This window comes from Bos mutus, chromosome 14, assembly GCF_027580195.1.
Source record: "Bos mutus isolate GX-2022 chromosome 14, NWIPB_WYAK_1.1, whole genome shotgun sequence".
In the NCBI taxonomy this organism is placed as follows: Eukaryota; Metazoa; Chordata; class Mammalia; order Artiodactyla; family Bovidae; genus Bos; species Bos mutus.
In genome coordinates, this window is record NC_091630.1 from 24,057,336 (window position 1) to 24,077,871 (window position 20,536).

Sequence of the window (20,536 nt, forward strand, 5' to 3'; positions counted from 1 at the left end):
TTCTCTAGTTGCAGTGAGCAGGGGCAATGACCTAGTTGCAATGCACAGACTTCTCATTGCAATAGCTTCTCTTATTCAGGGCATGAGCTCTAGGCATGAGTTTCAGTAGTTGTGGAACCTTCCTGGAACAGAGATTAAACCCATGTCCCCTACATTGACAGGCGGATTCTTAAGCACTAGACTACTAGGGAAGTCCTTGCAAATGTTAAGAATGAAGAAAGATACAACATAATCCAATTAGGCCCACCATTCAGATTTTAATAAATGGTTGGGGGGGGGATAAAATAATGATCTTAATGCTTAATGTGGAAGCAAATACTGCCTTCAGGTGTGATCACATAAGTACATACCTAGCTTTGCAGTGGCATCCACTGTGGGTGATGGGTCACATAATACATCTTCTGTACCTTTATCTTTACATGGATGATTTGGAAAATTTCTGTGGCCTAAATTCTAAATTTTAATTTTAATAAAATTCAACCTTGTTTCTAAGTAGACTTATTCCATCTAATTCCTTTTTATGTTTGGCTTTGAATCAGTAATTTCAGGCTAAATGCAATCAAATGTCTGAAAATGAAACAAATTGCCTAATACGATGCTCTATTATCTGATAATAGATGGATTGTCATTGTTAGCTAATTCTTATTCTGTATGGATTTGGTTTAGGTGCTGTATGTGTGTGTATATATATATGTGTGTATGTATATATTGCTGCTACTGCTGCTAAGTCGCTTCAGTTGTGTCCGACTCTTTGCGACTCCATAGACGGCAGCCACCAGGCTCCGCCATCCCTGGGATTCTCCAGGCAAGAACACTGGATTGGGTTGCTGTTTCCTTCTCCAATGCATGAAAGTGAAAAGTGAAAGTGAAGTCGCTAAGTCGTGTCCGACTCCTAGCGACCCATGGACTGCAGCCCACCAGGCTCCTCCATCCATGGGATTTTCCAGGCAAGAGTACTGGAGTGGGGTGCATGTATATATTACATGTGGTTTTAGGTGCTATATATGGATGTGTATATATTATAGGTACTGAAAAAGGGGGGAGCACTTTTTATATACCACCTTTTTTTCATTTAAATTTTTACTGTGTTGTTAGACATAGTTATATAGTCTAACATATGATTTCTAGTTTTTCTTTACTTGTATCACATGTAAATACTGATTCCCGAACACTACATAATTGTAAAATTATGGTAATGTCACTATCCTATGGCTGTCTTGCAAATAAGTCTTCAAAAGTAATTGACTTTCAGACTATTCTCTTCAATTATTTTGGTTTGCTGCTAGTACTCTTTGCCAATTCTACCTTCTTATCTCACTCTCCATATCGTTAAACTAAGAGAATACATCTCTGAAACAAATACATTCATTGTCTCATAGGAAAGTCATTTGAGAAAATCAAGCTCAAAAGGAAAAAGAGCAAAGTGTAGAAAAATATTGGGCTCCTTGCCTCATTTATTTTTGGCCCTGATCATCTGTGCCAGAGCTTGCTTGCAATGAAAGATGACTCTAAGTGATTCTGTGCTGATGCAATTTATTAGAAGAGAAGGAATAATTTACAAGTCATGGTTTCAACTTACTGCTGCAGACTTCTTGTCCATATAAATCATGTGTTGTGTTCATATATATAGTCACTCATAAAAAAATTCGGAATGCACTGTGCTGTTGTGAATTGACCTATGCTTTCTTCCCTAGCTTCTTAGATTTCCCAAAGTATCAAGTTTAATTTGGGGATTCTCTTCAAACTTCACAAGTTAAAAGAGAGATAAGGAAATATCAGAGTGTCCCATCAACTCAACTTCAATAATCTTGAAGATTTGCTCTCTGACTAAACCCTAGTCCTAGTATCAATTACTGATAATGTACAAAAAGTTCTATACTTTATGTAAGATTATATGCATGAACAACAAGTTTCCTTAGTTTTATGGTATCCACTTAAGATGGGTGATTTGGGCCATTTCATATTGTACAATTTTATTACCTAAATTTTATTAATGAACTGCCAAGAACTGATACTTTTCGAAAGACTTACTCGAGTTGATCTAATATTTTTTAAAGTCTTAATTTCTAGTTATGATACCCTGAAAAAGCATGGAAAGGAAATCCTCCAAAAACAAATAATATTCTCCCCCTTAGGATCCTGCCCAGTTCTATAATCTGCACTATACAGAAGGAGAGAAAAGCTATAGCTTCTAGGGGAGCCTAAAATGAAGGAAGAACTGAGGAGTTAGTTTTAGAACTTAGAAGGAAGTCTCAGAAACTAAAATATTTTAACTTGGAATAAAAAGATTACATAATCAATAACAATAATAATAGTTTACATTTCTCAAACAAATGCCACATCATTCTTTGGTTACTCTGTAAGAGGAGAGCATTATTATACTCATTTTACAGATAAGGAAACTGAGTCGGGAAAAATTAACTTTTCCAAAGTTGTATAAATAGTAAGTGATAGAGGTGAAGTTGAATCACAGAAATCTGACTCTAGAACCAGCTATTTAACACAGCAGTTGCCATAAAGCATGTGATATTCATACAGATTGAATAGTACTTTGAATCAAATAATACTCCTTAAGATATTCATGTGGAAATAGGTGAGATTGAATCTATTCGAGGTTTAGAGCAAACATTATTCACAGAAACTAATGATATTAGAAGAGGAATAAATAATACCAAATGGAGACAAACATGGAAATTCAGACCATGGGCTATAGCCCAGCATCAGTGACCTGTTTCTGCAACAAGCCATTGGCATGCACAAAACAAACACCAGCAGAGCCTTTGCTTGTATCTTACTGCTTCAAATACGCTCCATTTTGAGTCCAGCAACACTGACACCACCTAGACAGAGGATATCTCAGATCCTGTTTCAGGTCTTACTGAATCTTAAGATCCCTAAGTGATTCATTTGCACGTTAGAGTTTGCAAAGCACTGGTCTAGATGACTAGAGACTGAAATAATTGTAACAGGTAGATCTTGTTTGGATTGTGATTCCACAAGCCAAGTGCAAAAAGACTTTTTCACCTATTGGAGAAATTGGGCACGGACTAGTTCTTGGCTTCTAAATGCTAATTTTATTTGGTGTGATAAGGAAACCTATCAAAGGTTCCAACAAAGGTCCATATAGTCAAAGCTATGGTTTTTCCAGTAGTCATGTATGGATGTGAGAATTGGCCCGTAAAGAAAGCTGAACGCTGAAGAATTGGTGCTTTTGAACTGTGGTGCTGGAGAAGACCCTTGAGAGTCCCTGGACTGCAAAGAGATCAAACCAGTCAATCCTAAAGGAAATTAACCCTGAATATCATTGGAAGGACTGATGCTGAAGCTGAAGCTCCAATACTTTGGCCACCTGATGTGAAGAGCTGACACATTAGAGAAGACCCTAAGGAAAGATTGAAGGCAGGAGAAGAAGGGGACAACAGAAGACGAGATGGTTGGATGGCATCACTGACTTGACGGACATGAGTTTGAGGGAGCTCCAGGAGATGGTGATGGGCAGAGGAGCCTGGCGTGCTGCAGTCCATGAGGTCTCAAAGAGTCCTACATGACTGAGAGACTGAACAACAGAAAGGCACCTAATGGTTAATGATTAATGTCCAAATTACTTATTTTACTGCTTTTTTATATTTTGTGTATTTATTTATGAGGTGGCACCAGGTCTTAGGTGCAGCACCTGGAATCTTTGATCTTTGTTGTGGCATATGGGATCTAGTTCTCCAGCCAGGGATCGAACCCAGGCCACCGTGTTGGGTGCTTGGAGTCTTAGCCACTGGACCACAAGGGAAGTTCCCAAATCTTTTAAAATGTAGACATGAATACCAAGGTATATAGGGGTGAAATAATATGGCTGGAATTTGCTTTAAAACATTTTGGCAAAGACAGTAGCAGTAAGTGATACTAATGTGGTAAAATCTTGGAAATGTTTGAAACTGTCCTATTAGTTATTATGCTCTTGTGTCAACTTTTTAGTGTGTTAGAATATTTCATACATTTTTTTAAAATATCAAAATAATGCAAATCAAAACCACTATGAGGTACCATTTCACGCCAGTCAGAATGGCTGTGATCCAAAAGCTACAAGCAATAAATGCTGAAGAGGGTGTGGAGAAAAAGGAACCCTCTTACACTGTTGGTGGGAATGCAAACTAGTACAGCCACTATGGAGAACAGTGTGGAAATTCCTTAAAAAACTGGAAATAGAACTGCCTTATGACCCAGCAATCCTACTGCTGGGCATACACACTGAGGAAACCAGAATTGAAAGAGACACGTGTACCCCAATGTTCATTGCAGAACTGTTTATAATAGCCAGGACATGGAAGCAACCTAGATGTCCATCAGCAGATGGATGGATAAGAAAGCTGTGGTACATATACACACTGGAGTATTACTCAGCCATTAAAAAGAATGCATTTGAATCAGTTCTAATGAGGTGGATGAAACTGGAGCCTATTATACAGAGTGAAGTAAGCCAGAAAGAAAAACACCAATACAGTATACTAACACATATATATGGAATTTAGAATGATGGTAACAATAACCCTGTATATGAGACAGCAAAAGAGACACTGATGTATAGAACAGTCTTTTGGACTCTGTGGGAGAGGGCGAGGGTGGGATGATTTGGGAGAATGGCATTGAAACATGTATAATATCATATGTGAAACGAGTTGCCAGTCCAGGTTCGATGCACAATACTAGATGCTTGGGCTGGTGCACTGGGATGACCCAGAGGGATGGTATGGGGAGGGAGGAGGGAGGAGGGTTCAGGATGGGGAACACATGTATACCTTTTGATAAATGGCAAAACCAATACAATATTGTAAAGTTAAATAATAAAATAAAATTTAAAAAATAAAATAAATAATAAAAAAATCAAAATAAATGAACTTATGTCCTAGAAATTGTAAAAATAACTAGTAGAAGTTTCTTATAGTAAAAAGGGTTAATCATGTAACAAGATACCATTTTCTCCAAAGGATTTAAATATGTGCTGTTATTAGCACATATTTTTTGGTCTGTGGGCAATTTTAGATATAGTCCTGGTAAAAACCAGAAGACTTAAAAAAAATCTGCCAAGCTCCCTTTCTCAAAATTGATTCTGTGGTAGATGTTATGCTTTGTGAATACTCTGGGCTGTTGGTCTTAGATTTAATGCCTTCGTTGTGTTTAAAAACAAGAAAAAGCAGTTGGTGATGCCTCTGATCTCGCCCCATGTTTCCTCTCTTGTGGCATTCTTCAGTTTAATGGTTGATTGATGGAATGTTGAGCTGCATAGTCATCCAAATCAGGCATTTAATAGAGTCCTGTACTGATCTCATTCTGTTGAGAGTCTATGCTTGTAAGTGCAGACTAAGGTCCTTTGATGTTACGTGATCAATAGCAAACCCTTTAAGCTGGTATGTATTTGTCATATAGAAAGGCATTCCTTTCAACATCATATAAACCCTTCATGTATCTAACCACTGAAAAGCATATCATTTTTTTTGTTTGTTTCTGGAAAAGGGGATAAAAGAGAATCCCATGAGCTATTAAAAAGAGAAACCAAGTACTTTTGCAGCTTATTAAATGGCAGTATTTGTGGCAATATGTTTTATATTTTCTGGCTCCTTCCTGTAGACACCAAAGAGTGGTTCTCAAAGACTAAGTAATGAACTCTGCCAACATCCCCAGATGCAGACATTATACTGTTTACAGATGAACAACCGACGCCTGACTGGTTCAGTGGCTGCCTTGTGAGTGAGTCAGAGGATGAGTGAGCAAGGTGCTTCCAGAAACCTTCCCATTTGAACCCCAAGTAGTTTTCCCAGCGTGGCGCTGTATTTGGTCTATTGGCTTGGATTTGATGGAATAACTTAGATCTAAGGTTTTCCTTTGATGAATCTGTATTTGGAGGAATAAATGAATAATGGGACAGTGAAGGAAATCTGGGTGCTGACTTTGAATCAGAGAATGACTGACACTCAGGTGCTGCTCCGTACACTTCTGTAATTTAGGTTGTGCCCCCAGAGTCTCCCTATTTATAAAAAGCTGCTTTGTTAGATGTCTGTGGTTTTTTATTTTGACTTAAGATCTTTTTTTCTCCCTCTTCCTATTCTTCCTGGTAGATGGCCAGTCACCTAGTCTTTCTTTCTCTGTTCTTTCCATGAAAACAGCCTCTTATGAAATTTTCCGTATTGCTCATTAGCCCTCAAAAACCTGTTAGTTAAACTACGAGCTTTTCTCTTTTTTTATTGAAGTATCACTGACTTACAGTGTTGTGTTAGTTCTGGTCTGGAGCAAAGTATTCAGATATATTTCTATATATATTAATATCTATATACAGCTATATTCATTTTCATATTCTTTTCCATTATTGTTTATTACAAGATATTGAATATAGTTCCCTGTGACAGGGAACAGTAGGACCTTGTTGTCTATCTGTTTTAAATAGAAGAGTTTTTATCTGCCAATCCCATGCTCGTAATTCACCCCCTCCCTTTTCCTTTACCACGTAAGTTTGTTTTCTATGTCTGTGAGTCTGTTTTTATTTTGTAAATAAACCTATTTGTGTCATATTCTAGATTCTCCGCATAAGTGATAACATGGTGCTTGTCTTTCTCTTTCAGACTTACTTCACTTAGTATCATAATCTCTAGGTCCGTCCATGTTGCTGCAAATATGCACAATATACTGTGTATATACCACATCTTCTTTATCCATTCATCAGTGGATGTGTATTTATGTTTCTCCTATATCTTGGCTATTGTAAATAGTGCTGCTATGGACATTGGGGTGCATGTATTTTTGCAATTAAGAGTTTTCACCTTTTATGGATATATGCCCAGGAGTGGGATTGCTGGATCATATGACAACTCTATTTTTAGTTTTTTGAGGAACCTCCACACTATTTTCCATAGTGGCTGCACCAATTTACATTTCCAGCAACAGTGTAGGAGGGTTCCGTATTCTCACACCCTCACCAGCATTTATTATTTGTGGACTTTTTGATGATGGCCATTCTGATGAGTGTGAGGTAATACCTCATTATAGTTTTGATTTGCATTTCTCTAATAATTGAGATTTGTCTGCAAACCTCTTCCACTCCTTAGCTTGTTTGTTTTGCCTCAGCATAGCACAATATTATCATCTTTGTCTGGAGGATTATTATTAGAACAACTTGTTGTTTTTCCTAAGAGTTTTTCCTACTGTTAAAATTATTATCATAAAATATAACAATATTTCAAAAGCTCTAAAATACCTTTATTACTGGAGATGAGTTTTATAGGAAGCATGATGCAAAGTTTCATAGCCCCCAAATTAATAAATATACAATTAATAACTATTATATATCCTTTTGCTATTTTAAAAGAATATCATATTTAAAAAAAAACAAAAAAAACAAAAAACAGAGAAATAAGATGGTCAAGGAGTACTGTGCTGCTGTGCTTACTCAGTTGTGTGTCCGATTCTTTGCAACCCCATAGACTGTAGCTCACTAGGCTTTTCTGTCCATGGGGATTCTTGTAGGCAAGAATACTGGAGTGGGTTGCCATGCCCTCCTCCAGGCAGAGAGTACTATTTAAGGATGATTTCCCCCTCAAAAAGGTAACATCAAGACCAATATAAAAATGAACGTGTTAAATACTTTACTTAACTCATTACTTAAGGAAGCAATAAGATGCTACAAAAAGATGTTACAGCCAACTTAAAGGAGAATCCAAGTAGACATAGACACGGCTTATTGGAATGCGTGTGCACATGGGGACACACTTCCACTGTTGCTGAAGAAAGTCAATTCAAAGTCTCTTGGACAGAACTTGCAAAACAAGAATGTCTTTGTTTATAGACTAGAATAATTTTGCATAGCTATCAGCTTTTACACTTTACAGAGTTGTAAATCTGCTTCCATAGAATCAAAATTAGATAATCCAGAAGAGTGTACTCTAGACACTGCATAGCTTTCCACTGAAGCACAGAATTATTTTCCCCGTAACACACGGTATCCCTAAGTGCATTGTGACTATCAGTGACCCTCAACTATAATCACAAAGAGGTCCACATTCCTTAGATGTTCACAATTTAGCTTCAGCCTCTTTCCATTTTCTGTTCTCTGGCCCAGTACCCTTAAACCCTACTTTATTCAGCCACAGTTAACTACATTCTACTATTTTTACCAATCCTTCAAGTCCCTGTTGTCACTTCCTCCAAAAAGCGGTCTTGTACTTTATCTACTTTAACTGGGAATTACCGTACTTCCCCTTGACACTCATCACATTCTTGTGTATTGACAATCTGCTATGATCTATGGTAGTTCTGCAACTTGAGAGTACATCAGGATCCTCTGGAGAGCTGGTTAAAACACAGATTTCTGGGTTCCACCAGTCCTCTGATGGAGCTGAGTTGAAGCCTGAGAATTTTTATTTCTTACAAGATCCTAGATGCTGCTGCTGCTGCTGCTGTTCTGAAGATAACATTTTGATAACCACCTGCCCAGAGAAACCCTGTACAGATACTGCAGGTAAGATTAGTGAGACATTAGACGCAACCTTTTAGGAATTCATGTGTGTGCTAAGTCACTTCAGTCATGTCCAACTCTTTGCGATCCTATGGACTGTAGCCCTCCAGGCTCCTCTATCCATGAGATTCTCCAGGCAAGAATACTGGAATGGGTTGCCATTTCCTCCTCCAGGGGATTTTCCTGACCCAGGGACTGAATCCACATATCTTACATCTACATCATTGGCAGGCGGGTTCTTTACCACTAGCATCACCTGGGAAACCCTTTAGGAATTCATAATCTAATGTCAAAAGTTGGCTCCCTGAAATATCCCTAAAACTACCTTTTTGTAAGACAAATCTGAGTTTATTGTGGTAGAGAGACTCAACAGAGCCTTTGAAGTGCCTTGTGTTGGGATGGGGGAGAAGACTAGGGGAGTAATAGTTGCGATTTTTGAGATTTTCAAATTTAAAGCAGATCTTTCAGTGTAACAACTTGGTTAGGACTGGGTAATGGTTTTTCCAGTGGTCATGTATGGATGTGAGAGTTAGACTGTGAAGAACGCTGAGCACCAAAGAATTGATGCTTTTGAACTGTGGTGTTGGAGAAGACTCTTGAGAGTCCCTTGGACTGCAAGGAGAGCCAACCAGTCCATTCTAAAGGAGATCAGTCCTGGGTGTTCTTTGGAAGGACTGATGCTAAAGCTGAAACTCCAGTACTTTGGCCACCTCATGCGAAGAGTTGACTCACTGGAAAAGACTCTGATGCTGGGAGGGATTGGGGGCAGGAGGAGAAGGGGACGACAGAGGATGAGATGGCTGGATGGCATCACTGACTCGATGGACATGAACTTGAGTGAACTCCGGGAGTTGGTGATGGACAGGGAGGCCTGGCGTGCTGCAATTCATGGGGTCACAAAGAGTCGGACACAACTGAGCGACTGAACTGAACTGAACTGAGGTATCTTAGCATGGTAGTTTAGAATTGATAGAATAAGATGAGGATTTGGGGGCAAGGAGTTCAAAGAGTTCTGGTGTGTAAACTGTCAGTTGATGCCTTCTATTAAGAATTGATGTATCTGTTTAGGATATTTATGAAATGAACCAGAAGAGAGTGGAGTAGAAAAGTCAAATTAACAGAGACAGTCAACTAATAGTTTCAGAGACAGACACATAAAGTGTGTCCAGAAACGCCAAATACATATCTTATAAACATTCAATATTAAATTTTGAGCAGCAGAAAGAATTTATATTTATTAAGAAGCAATTATACTTAATTGTATATATGTGTGTGTGTATTTCAACTAACTGTATATGTGTATAAGACTATTGTGATAATTATTATTATCTCTAGCTAATGCAGATAAGAGAACCTTTGGATAGAACTCTTTATATTATCCAAAACTCATGGTCTCTTCTTTTTGGAGAAATAAAGCGAATGTGATGATTTTAAAACACAGTAATCCTCTATTTAGAAATAATAGAAATAAGTGTGTATATATATATATATTTTTTTTTTTTTTTTAAGTCTGAATAGCAAGTGATTTTTACTTTGGGAAGTAACTCAAACTCTAACCTTTGGGGGCATAAAGTTGACATCTGTTACCTTGCAAATCAATTTTTAGAAACACCCTAAAGTGAGTGTGTTAAAATTACACCTGAAAAAGATAAATCTTTTGAAATTCAAATTCTGGCACAGGGTTCAATGTTTAAGAAATAGTTAAAACTTTGTACCAAATACAACCTATGTTTGGTCACAGTGCTTGAAAGAATACCCAGAATGCTTTTTAAGATTCTAAAATCAAATTAGAATATATGCATACTATAAAATAAATCGACTTAGATTTTTTCATGACAAGCTCATAAATGCATGTTCTATAAAATCACTGAGGAAAATTCATTTCAGTGTTCTTTTGCTGAAGTTTCGAAAAAACACCTGCAGATAGCACATCTTTGTTGTTGTTCAGTAGCTCAGTCGTGTCCTACTCTTTACAACCCCAGGGACTGCAGCATGCCAGACTTCCCTGTCCTTAATCATCTCCCAGAGCTTGCTCAAACTCGTGTCCATTGAGTTGGTGATGCCATCCAACCATTTTGTCCTCTGTTGTCCCCTTCTCCTCCTGCTTTAATCTTTCTCAGCATCAGAGTCTTTTCTTTAGAAGTTATCAAATACTTGTCATTTGTGCTAATGGTGTTCACAACATACAAATTTGTTTTCTACAGAAGCATCATTCTGTTAGCAATAAACTATTTTGCATGCATCTGTCTTGTCCCTTTGCTGTCTGGGGTTTTTTTAATTACATCTTTCTTTCAGTCTCAGATTTCTCTGTGCTAACTGTAGCTAAGTCAGATTGGTGCAAAGAGGACTTCAGCGAGTAGGCATCTTAGTTGGGACCACATAGATTTTGAAACAGTAAGTAAAAATGTGGGGCTGAAAGAGAAAGCACAGAAAGATATTTCAGCAAGTGGCCATAGCCTGATCCCAAAGAGGTATCAGGATCCATAGAAACATGCTATCCCTAGGCACAACATACTAATGCAAATATAAAAAATCTTAAATATTATTTTAGCTAGGCAGAGGATGAAATAAGGCTGTCTGAGGACAAACTATAAAAGTTGCCAGAGGCATAATGCAATTATCTTTCCCACCATCTATTAGATCTGGGTTTCTCCACCTTGGCACTGTTGGCATTTAAAGCTGGATGACTCTTTTTTGTGGGAGCTGTCCTGAACATTGTAAGATCTTAAGGAGCATACTTGGCCTCCACCTACTTATATGCCAGGAACACGCCCTCCATTTGACAACCAGAAATATCTCCAAACATAGCTAAATGTTCCCTGGGGGTGGGGTCACCAGATTTAGAGAACACCCAGGTAAATTGGAATTTCTGGTGAACAACAAATGACATTTGGGTATGAGTATGTTCCATGCAAAATTTGGTATAAAATTTTATTTAAAAATTATGTGTACTTTATGTGAAATTCAAATTTAACTGGGAATCCTGTATTTGAGGGCTTCCTTGGTGGCTCAGTGGAGAAGGCAATGGCACCCCACTCCAGTACTTTTGCCTGGAAAATCCCATGGATGGAGGAGCCTTGTAGGCTGCAGTCCATGGGGTTGCAAAGAGTCGGACACGACTGAGCGACTTCGCTTTCACTTTTCACTTTCATGCATTGGAGAAGGAAATGGCAACCCACTCCAGTGTTCTTGCCTGGAGAATCCCAGGGACGGGGGAGCCTGGTGGCTGCTGTCTATGGGGTCACACACAGTCAGACACGACTGAAGTGACTTAGCATAGCATAGCATTGGTGGCTCAGTGGTAAAGAATCCACCTGCCAATGCAGGAGACATGGGTTTGATCCCTGGGTTGGGAAGATCCTCTGGAGAAGGGAATGGCAACCCACTCCAGTATTCTTGCCTGGGAAATCCCATGGAGAGAGGAGCCTGGTGGGCTACAGTCCATAGGGTTTCAGAAGAGTCAGTCACAACTTAGTGACTAAACAATAACCAGTATTTTATCTTGTAACACTACTGGGAGGCAAAATCGCCCATGAAAGAGAGAACTTTCTTTTACCTTCCTGAGGTTACCAGTAACCTTGTTTACAAAGTGGGGCTAATTATCTTTCCTCTCAGGGAGGACTTGAGATCAAAGGAAATAATATAAGAAAAATCCTTAGTACAATGCCCAACATAGTAAGCAATTGAGAAATGTTCATTATTATTATCTCAGGATCCCTCACAAGATGATGTCATAATCATTACTGGTTTCTCAACTTAATTTTCACTAACAGGAAAGAAAACTGTATTACAGAAACAACAGGAGCCCAGTGGCGATTCTTAATCTTGGCTACACACTGCAGTCACCTAGGCAGTGTCCCTCCTAAGGTCTGTATCCCACCTCTAAGAGATTTGGATTTCACTGATCTGGAGTGTGACCTGAGCACTGGGATTTCAGAAGATCCACAGGAGTCCTAAAATGTGTAGCCAAGGCTGAGAACTGCAATTTGAGAGAATAGAGTTGGATAGTTGGTACTCCTAAATAATAAAGAGAGGGAGTAAGCTAGACTTAATTACATCTGTGTCTTGAGTTATAGAAAAGTAAGTTGGGATCAAATTTAGAGAAAAGATGGACATGATTTCACTCATCCATTCATTCAACAGATACAATACTTGCGTGTCTACTGTGTGCTGGGCCTTGTTCTAAGCAGTGAAGGGAGTCCCTGTCCTTGTTGAATGCCACTAGGGGACTGAAAGTTTCTCAGTCATGTCTGACTCTTTGCGACCCCCTGGACTCATCAGAAACCCATCAGGCTCCTCTGTCCATGGAATTCTTCAAGCAAGAATATATTCTTGCTTGGAGGGGTTGCCATTTCTTTCTCCAGGGGATCTCCGCAACCCAGGATCAAGCCCCAGTCTTCTGCATTGGCAGGTGGATTCTTTACCATCTGAGCCACCAGGGAAGCCCAACAATAGCAACAGCAAATAGACTTAAAATTTTTGGCCACGACATATGGCATGTGGAACTTCCCTGACCAGACAGATAATAAATAAGACATTTTAATCAAATGTCAAAGATTAGCACTAAAGAGAGGAAAGATGGTAGCATTCCAAAATATCAAAGTAATAACTAATCTTATTGAGAAAACAAAATGGGGAGAACTCAGTGACTTACCATGTTCTCTCAACTTTGAACCTGAAACAGATGAGTAGGAAGGGCATGTTAACCAAGAAAAAAGGGTGGCATAAAACTGTGAAGAGTGTCAGAAAGGCTAAAACCCAGAGTGAGTTTGCAGAAACACTAAAGGAACCAGCCAACTAGCATCATTCTATGAAAAGGGAAGTCCTAAAATAAAGGAAAATAAGAAGGAAGAGTGAGGCTCTCTTCTTGAGGAAGATGTACATTGCTGAACTATTAATAGACAGAACAACTGCGCCTATTTGCTTTGCTTTTCTCAGTTAAGAATGAATGTGCCAGACTTCCCTGGCAGTCCAGTGGTTAAGACACTGTGCTCCCAATGCAGGGGGTATGGGTTTGATCCCTGTTTGGGGAACTGGGATCCCACATACAGTGCAGCCCTTGCCCCCACAAAAAAAGAATGAATGAGCTACACATCAATTTAATTCTTAGTTTAGACAAGGGAACCTAGAAGGGTAGAGGAAAGTTTTCTTCCTTCCCAACAGAGCACCGATCATATGTCAGGCCTGTGTCAAATGTCATGAACTTATACTGTTTTCATTAGACACTAGGTCACCTTTGCTATCCCAGTGTGATGATAGCTGAGGAAACTGTGTCTCACCAGTGTTTACTGAGTTCTTTAAGAATACTAATCAGGAATTACTAGAAGCAGAAGTATGTCTGTCTGGTTTAGCACTTACTTGGTGCCTAGTGAGGGCACCACATCTGTTGAATGATTGAATCAGTTCACAAACCTCTGGGCATTATTTTTTTTTTTTAAATGAATGAACTACTAGAAAATACAAAACAAAAACTGTGACATGGAAATTTAGGCAAAGGTAGGTGAGGACATAGTGAAAGACCCCTTACATCCACTTTGCATGACTTGTAACCTCTTTGTCCAGAAAACTGGTTATGAGGATATTTCGATATGCAGTCATAGAGCCTGTGGTAGTGATATGCTGAGAATTATAGAAAACTTGTAAAATTACCCTCTCTTTTATAACAAGCAAACCTCGAAACATAGATAGTGGCTTAAATACAAGTTTATTTCTTGTTCAAGTCTGAAACTGATGTTCCTCAGTGGTGGGTGGCTCCCGTCTAAGAGAAGATCCAGGGACCTGGCTTCCTTCTATCTCATGGTCATCTTTAACAAATGTCTTCTAAGGTCTTTGTGTTCATCTGCTTCCAGGCTGTGAAAGCAAAGGACCATGGAGGGTCATCAGTGGGATGCCCTTGTGGGCCAGGCCTGGAAGAAGCACACATCACTTTTGCAATCCTTCCATTGACTAGAACTCAGTCACTTGGGCACCGAGATCAAAAAGAAAGCTCGGAAGAATAATCAGATTTGTTGACAGATAACCAGTCTCTATCTGGGTAGTAGGAGAGCTGCCAGAAAAGTATAATTAGATGAAGAATTCAGATTTCAAAAGATGGGGCTAAAGTGGAGTTGAAGGATACAGAAACAACAAAGTTCGTTTGAAGCCCACTGGGAAGGGAAAAACAGTGATCACTTGGAGTCTGGACCTCATCTTCTAATGAGAAAAGCATTTAACAGTTACATGATGTAGCTGACAAATGAAAACTAGGCGATGGCCTCAGGTAGTGTATTCATACTTCTTTGGATAAGTGTGTCCAGTGAGTAGTAATCACAGTCAACTGAAGGCACTCTCAAGTGTTTGTGCCCTGTGCCTGCCCAAGGCCCAAATATTTTGTGAACAACTTAGAGATAAATCTGTAGTTGGCTCAGGGAAAGAGATAATGGAATGATACTTAAGTGAAATAATCAAGAGTAGTTTCAAAATGATCTCAGCAACCTAGAACACAGGGGAGCAAAATTTTTCCAAAAACAGCATGGGAATACATCTGGGGGCTTTTGGGTCATAATGTCTGAGTCACAACTAGTCATCTCTGCTGTTGTAACATAAAAGCTGTTATGGACAATACATACATGAACTGGTGTGGCTGTGTTCCAATGAAGCTGCATTGATTAAAAACAGGTATCAGGCTTGATTTGATCCACAAGCCACGACTTTGCTGAACCCTGACCTAGAAGTATATAGACTGAACTCTGAAGACAATAAATCTTAATTTGTTTACTTAAAGCCAAGGGACAGTGGGTCTAATAGTATGGTTCTGAACAGCGCGGGCGGCTGCGACCGGCGCACTAAAGCGCGGGCGGCTGCGACCGGCGCACTAAAGCGCGGGCGGCTGCGACCGGCGCACTAAAGCGCGGGCGGCTGCGACCGGCGCACTAAAGCGCGGGCGGCTGCGATCGCGCACTAAATATGGGCGGCTGCGACGGGCGCACTAAAGCGCATGGCGGCTGCGACCGGCGCACTAAAGCGCGGGCGGCTGCGACCGGCGCACTAAAGCGCGGGCGGCTGCGACCGGCGCACTAAAGCTCGGGCGGCTGCGACCGGCGCACTAAAGCGCGGGCGGCTGCGACCGGCGCACTAAAGCGCGGGCGGCTGCGACCGGCGCACTAAAGCGCGGCCGAGAGGAGCTACCCCGCGTCCGACGTCAGGGGCGGCGGCCGGGAGGAGCTACCCCGCGTCCGACGTCAGGGGCAGAGGCCGGGAGGACCCCATGCCCAAAGGGCAGCGGCCAAGAGGAGTTACCCCACGTCCGAGGTCAGGGGCAGCGACCGAGAGTGCCAGGCTGCGACGCTGCGACGGCGCAGGAACCGCCGAGAGGAGCGACGCAAGTCCGAGGTCAGGGGCGGCGGCCGGGAGGAGCTACCCCGTGTCCGAGGCCAGGGGCGGCGGCCAGGAGGAGCTACCCCACACCCGAGGCCAGGGGTGGTGGCCAGGAGGAGCTACCCCCACGTCCGAGGTCAGGGGCAGAATCCTGGAGGACCCCATGCCCGAAGGGTAGCGGCCAAGAGGAGTTACCCCACGTCCGAGGTCAGGGGCAGCGACCGAGAGTGCCAGGCTGTGACCGCGCAGGAACGGCTGAGAGGAGCTACCCAAGTCCGAGGTCAGGGGCGGCGGCTGAGTGGAGCTACCCCGCTTCTGAGGCCAGGGGCGGTGGCCTAGAGGAGCGCCACGTCCCCACGCCCGAGGCCAGGGGCAGCGGCCAGGAGGAGCTACCCCACACCAAGGCCAGGGGCGGTGGCCGGGAGGAGTAACCCCACGCCCGAGAAAGGGGCAGCGGCCAGGAGGACCAACCCCACATCCAAGGAGTGGTGGCTGCGCGGGCACAGGAGGGCCTAGAGGAGCTATCCCACGTTGAAGGTCAGAACGGCGGAGGTGAGGAGATACCCCTCGTACAAGGTAAGGAGCAACAGCTGCACTTTGCTGGAGCAGCCATGAAGAGATACCCCACGCCCAAGGTAAGAGAAACCCAAGTAAGATGGTAGGTGTTGCAAGAGGGCATCAGAGGGCAGACACACTGAAACCATACTCACAGAAAACTAGTCAATTTCATCACACTAGGACCACAGCCTTGTCTAACTCAATGACACTAAGCCATGCCCGTGAGGCAACCCAAGACAGGAGGGTCATGGTGGAGAGATCTGACAGAATGTGGTCCACTGGAGAAGGCAATGGCAAACCACTTCACTATTCTTGCCTTGAGAACCCCATGAACAGTATGAAAAGGCAAAATGATAGGATACTGAAAGAGGAACTCCCCAGGTCAGTAGGTGCCCAATATGCTACTGGAGATCAGTGGAGAAATAACTCCAGAAAGAATGAAGGGATGGAGCCAAAGCAAAAAGAATACCCAGCTGTGGATGTGACTGGAGATAGAAGCGAGGTCCGATGCTGTAAGAGCAATATTGCATAGGAACCTGGAATGTCAGGTCCATGAATCAAGGCAAATTGGAAGTGGTCAAACAAGAGATGGCAAGAGTGAATGTCGACATTCTAGGAATCACCGAACTAAAATGGACTGGAACAGGCGAATTTAACTCAGATGACCTTTACATCTACTACTGTGGGCAGGAATCCCTCAGAAGAAATGGAGTAGCCATCATGGTCAACAAAAGAGTCCGAAATGCAGTACTTGGATGCAATCTCAAAAACGACAGAATGATCTCTCTTCATTTCCAAGGCAAACCATTCAATATCACAGTAATCCAAGTCTATGCCCCAACCAGTTACGCTGAAGAAGCTGAAGTTGAACGGTTCTATGAAGACCTCCAAGACCTTTTAGAACTAACACCCAAAAAAGATGTCCTTTTCATTATAGGGGACTGGAATGCAAAAGTAGGAAGTCAAGAAACACCTGGAGTAACAGGCAAATTTGGCCTTGGAATACGGAATGAAGCAGGGCAAAGACTAATAGAGTTTTGCCAAGAAAATGCACTGGTCATAGCAAACACCCTCTTCCAACAACACAAGAGAACACTCTACACATGGACATCACCAGATGGTCAACACCAAAATCAGATTGATTATATTCTTTGCAGCCAAAGATGGAGAAGCTCTATACAGTCAACCAAAACAAGACCAGGAGCTGACTGTGGCTCAGATCATGAACTCCTTATTACCAAATTCAGACTTAGATTGAAAAAAGTAGGGAAAACCACTAGACCATTCAGGTATGACCTAAATCAAATCCCTTATGATTATACAGTGGAAGTGAGAAACAGATTTAAGGGCCTAGATCTGATAGATCGAGTGCCTGATGGACGGAGGTTCGTGACATTGTACAGGAGACAGGGATCAAGACCATCCCCATGGAAAAGAAATGCAAAAAAGCAAAATGGCTGTCTGGGGAGGCCTTACAAATAGCTGTGAAAAGAAGAGAAGCAAAAAGCAAAGGAGAAAAGGAAAGGTATAAACATTTGAATGCAGAGTTCCAAAGAATTGCAAGAGGAGATAAGAAAGCCTTCCTCAGCGATCAATGCAAAGAAATAGAGGAAAACAACAGAATGGGAAAGACTAGAGATCCCTTCAAGAAAATTAGAGATACCAAGGGAACATTTCATGCAACGGTGGGCTCGATAAAGGACAGAAATGGTATGGACCTAACAGAAGCAGAAGATATCAAGAAGAGGTGGCAAGAATACACAGAAGAACTGTATAAAAAAGATTTTCACGACCCAGATAATCACGATGGTATGATCACTCACCTAGAGCCAGACATCCTGGAATGTGAAGTCAAGGGGGCCTTAGAAAGCATCACTACAAACAAAGCTAGTGGAGGTGATGGAATTCCAGTTGAGCTATTTCAAATCTTGAAAGATGATGCTGTGAAAGCACTGCAGTCAATCTGCCTGCAAATTTGGACAACTCAGCAGTGGCCACAGGACTGGAAAACATCAGTTTTCATTCCAATCCCAAAGAAAGGCAATGCCAAAACATGCTCAAACTACTGCACAATTGCACTCATCTCACATGCTAGTAAAGCTCAAAATTCTCCAAGCCAGGCTTCAGCAATATGTGAACTGTGAACTTCCTGATGTTCAAGCTGGTTTTAGAAAAGGCAGAGGAACCAGAGATCAAATTGCCAACATCTGCTGGATCATGGAAAAAGCAAAAGAGTTCCAGAAAAACATCTATTTCTGCTTTATTGACTATGCCAAAGCCTTTGACTGTGTGGATCACAATAAAATGTGGGAAATTCTGAAAGAGACAGGAATACCAGACCATCTGACCTGCCTCTTGAGAAATCTGTATGCAGGTCAGGAAGCAACAGTTAGAACTGGACAGGGAACAACAGACTGGTTCCAAATAGGAAAAGGAGTATGTCAAGGCTGTATATTATCACCGTGCTTATTTAGCTTATATGCAGAGTACATCATGAGAAACGCTGAGCTGGAAGAAGCACAAGCTGGAATCAAGATTGCCGGGAGAAATATCAATAACCTCAGATATACAGATGACACCACCCTTATGGCAGAGAGTGAAGAGGAACTAAAAAGCCTCCTGATGAAAGTGAAAGAGGAGAATGAAAAAGTTGGCTTAAAGCTCAACATTCAGAAAACGAAGATCATGGCATCTGGTCCCATCACTTCATGGGAAATAGATGGGGAAACAGTGGAAACAGTGTCAGACTTTATTTTTTGGGCTCCAAAATCACTGCAGATGGTGACTGCAGCCATGAAATTAAAAGATGCTTACTCCTTGGAAGGAAAGTTATGTCCAACCTAGATAGCATATTCAAAAGCAGAGACATTACTTTGCCAACAAAGGTCCATCTAGTCAAGGCTATGGTTTTTCCTGTGGTCATGTATGGATGTGAGAGTTGGACTGTGAAGAAGGCTGAGCGCTGAAGAATTTGATGCTTTTGGGCTGTGGTGTTGGAGAAGACTCTTGAGAGTCCCTTGGACTGCAGCAGAATCCAACCAGTCCATTCTAAAGGAGATCAGCCCTGGGATTTCTTTGGAAGGAATGATGCTAAAGCTGAAACTCCAGTACTTTGGCTACCTCATGTGTAGTTGTGACTCATTGGAAAAGACTCTGATGCTGGGAGGGATTGGGGGCAGGAGGAGAAGGGGACGACAGGGGATGAGATGGCTGTATGGCGTCACTGACTTGATGGACGTGAGTCTGAGTGAACTCAGGGAGTTGGTGATGGACATGGAGGCCTGGTGTGCTCCGATTCATGGGGTTGCAAAGAGTCGGACACGACTGAACGACTGAACTGAACTGAACAGTATGATAGCCTTTCTAGTCAAAAGAAAGCTACAAGGTATTATTTGTCCTTATTTTATACATAAGAAAGCTGCATCTCAAAAGTAAATAGTTTGACCTAGTTTTCACATTGGAAAACATTTTGTGGGCAATCCTGCCTTTTTAACAAATGTTTGAGTGAATTGAGAGTCACAATTAATTGCTCAGGTCAGAGAAGGAGAACTTCATGTGGCAGCACTCACTGTAGGAAAGCCCTGGGTTTTTCTGGCTCTGTTCTTACCCAAGCATGTGACTTTGATAGACTCGCTTGACTTCTCTGGGCCTTAGCTAACAAATCAATGAAGATAAGAGACGAAACTAGATTAACACCAAGGTTTCTCTCAGGTCTGACAAGGTTGTTATTGCTAAATTCAGGGCAGCATGTGAAAGAGAATTGAGACTTACTGTTTATAGCTCTAAAAGCAATTCTTTTCAAACTTTTTTTTAATATAGTTTTACCTAAAACCAATATATAAACATAAAAATGGCATGTTATGACCATACATGGGCTTCCCTGGTGGTTCAGACAAGAAAGACTCTGCCTGCAATGCAGGGGACCTAGGTTCGATCCCTGGGTCAGGAAGATCCCCTGGAGACGGAAATGGCAACCCACTCCAATATTCTTGCCTGGAAAATCCCCATGGACAGAGAAGCCTGAGGGCTGCAGTCCATGGAGTCGCCAAGAGTCGGACACAACTGAGCGACTAAGCATACACACACATGATCATACATATGGTTTACAAGTTCAAATTTATAATA

The 20,536-nt window shown here is 41.6% G+C and overlaps 1 protein-coding gene and 1 long non-coding RNA gene across 5 annotated transcripts in view; one reads left to right on the forward strand and one right to left on the reverse strand.

Annotated features, from left to right (window-relative positions):
• The window catches only part of OXR1 (oxidation resistance 1), a 550,155-nt gene that overhangs the window by 417,085 nt on the left and 112,534 nt on the right, over positions 1–20,536 (forward strand). For 2 of the 4 annotated variants that reach the window (XM_070382170.1, XM_070382171.1), the window contains exon 4: positions 8,414–8,500. The exons of the other annotated variants lie outside the window; for them this stretch is intronic. In XM_070382170.1, the coding sequence (XP_070238271.1) occupies positions 8,414–8,500 (87 nt within the window). The remainder of the gene's footprint in view (positions 1–8,413; positions 8,501–20,536) is intronic. 4 annotated transcript variants of the gene reach the window in all.
• LOC138990688 (uncharacterized) overlaps positions 1–20,536 on the reverse strand; it is a 51,093-nt gene that overhangs the window by 18,095 nt on the left and 12,462 nt on the right. The gene's annotated exons all lie outside the window — the stretch shown is intronic.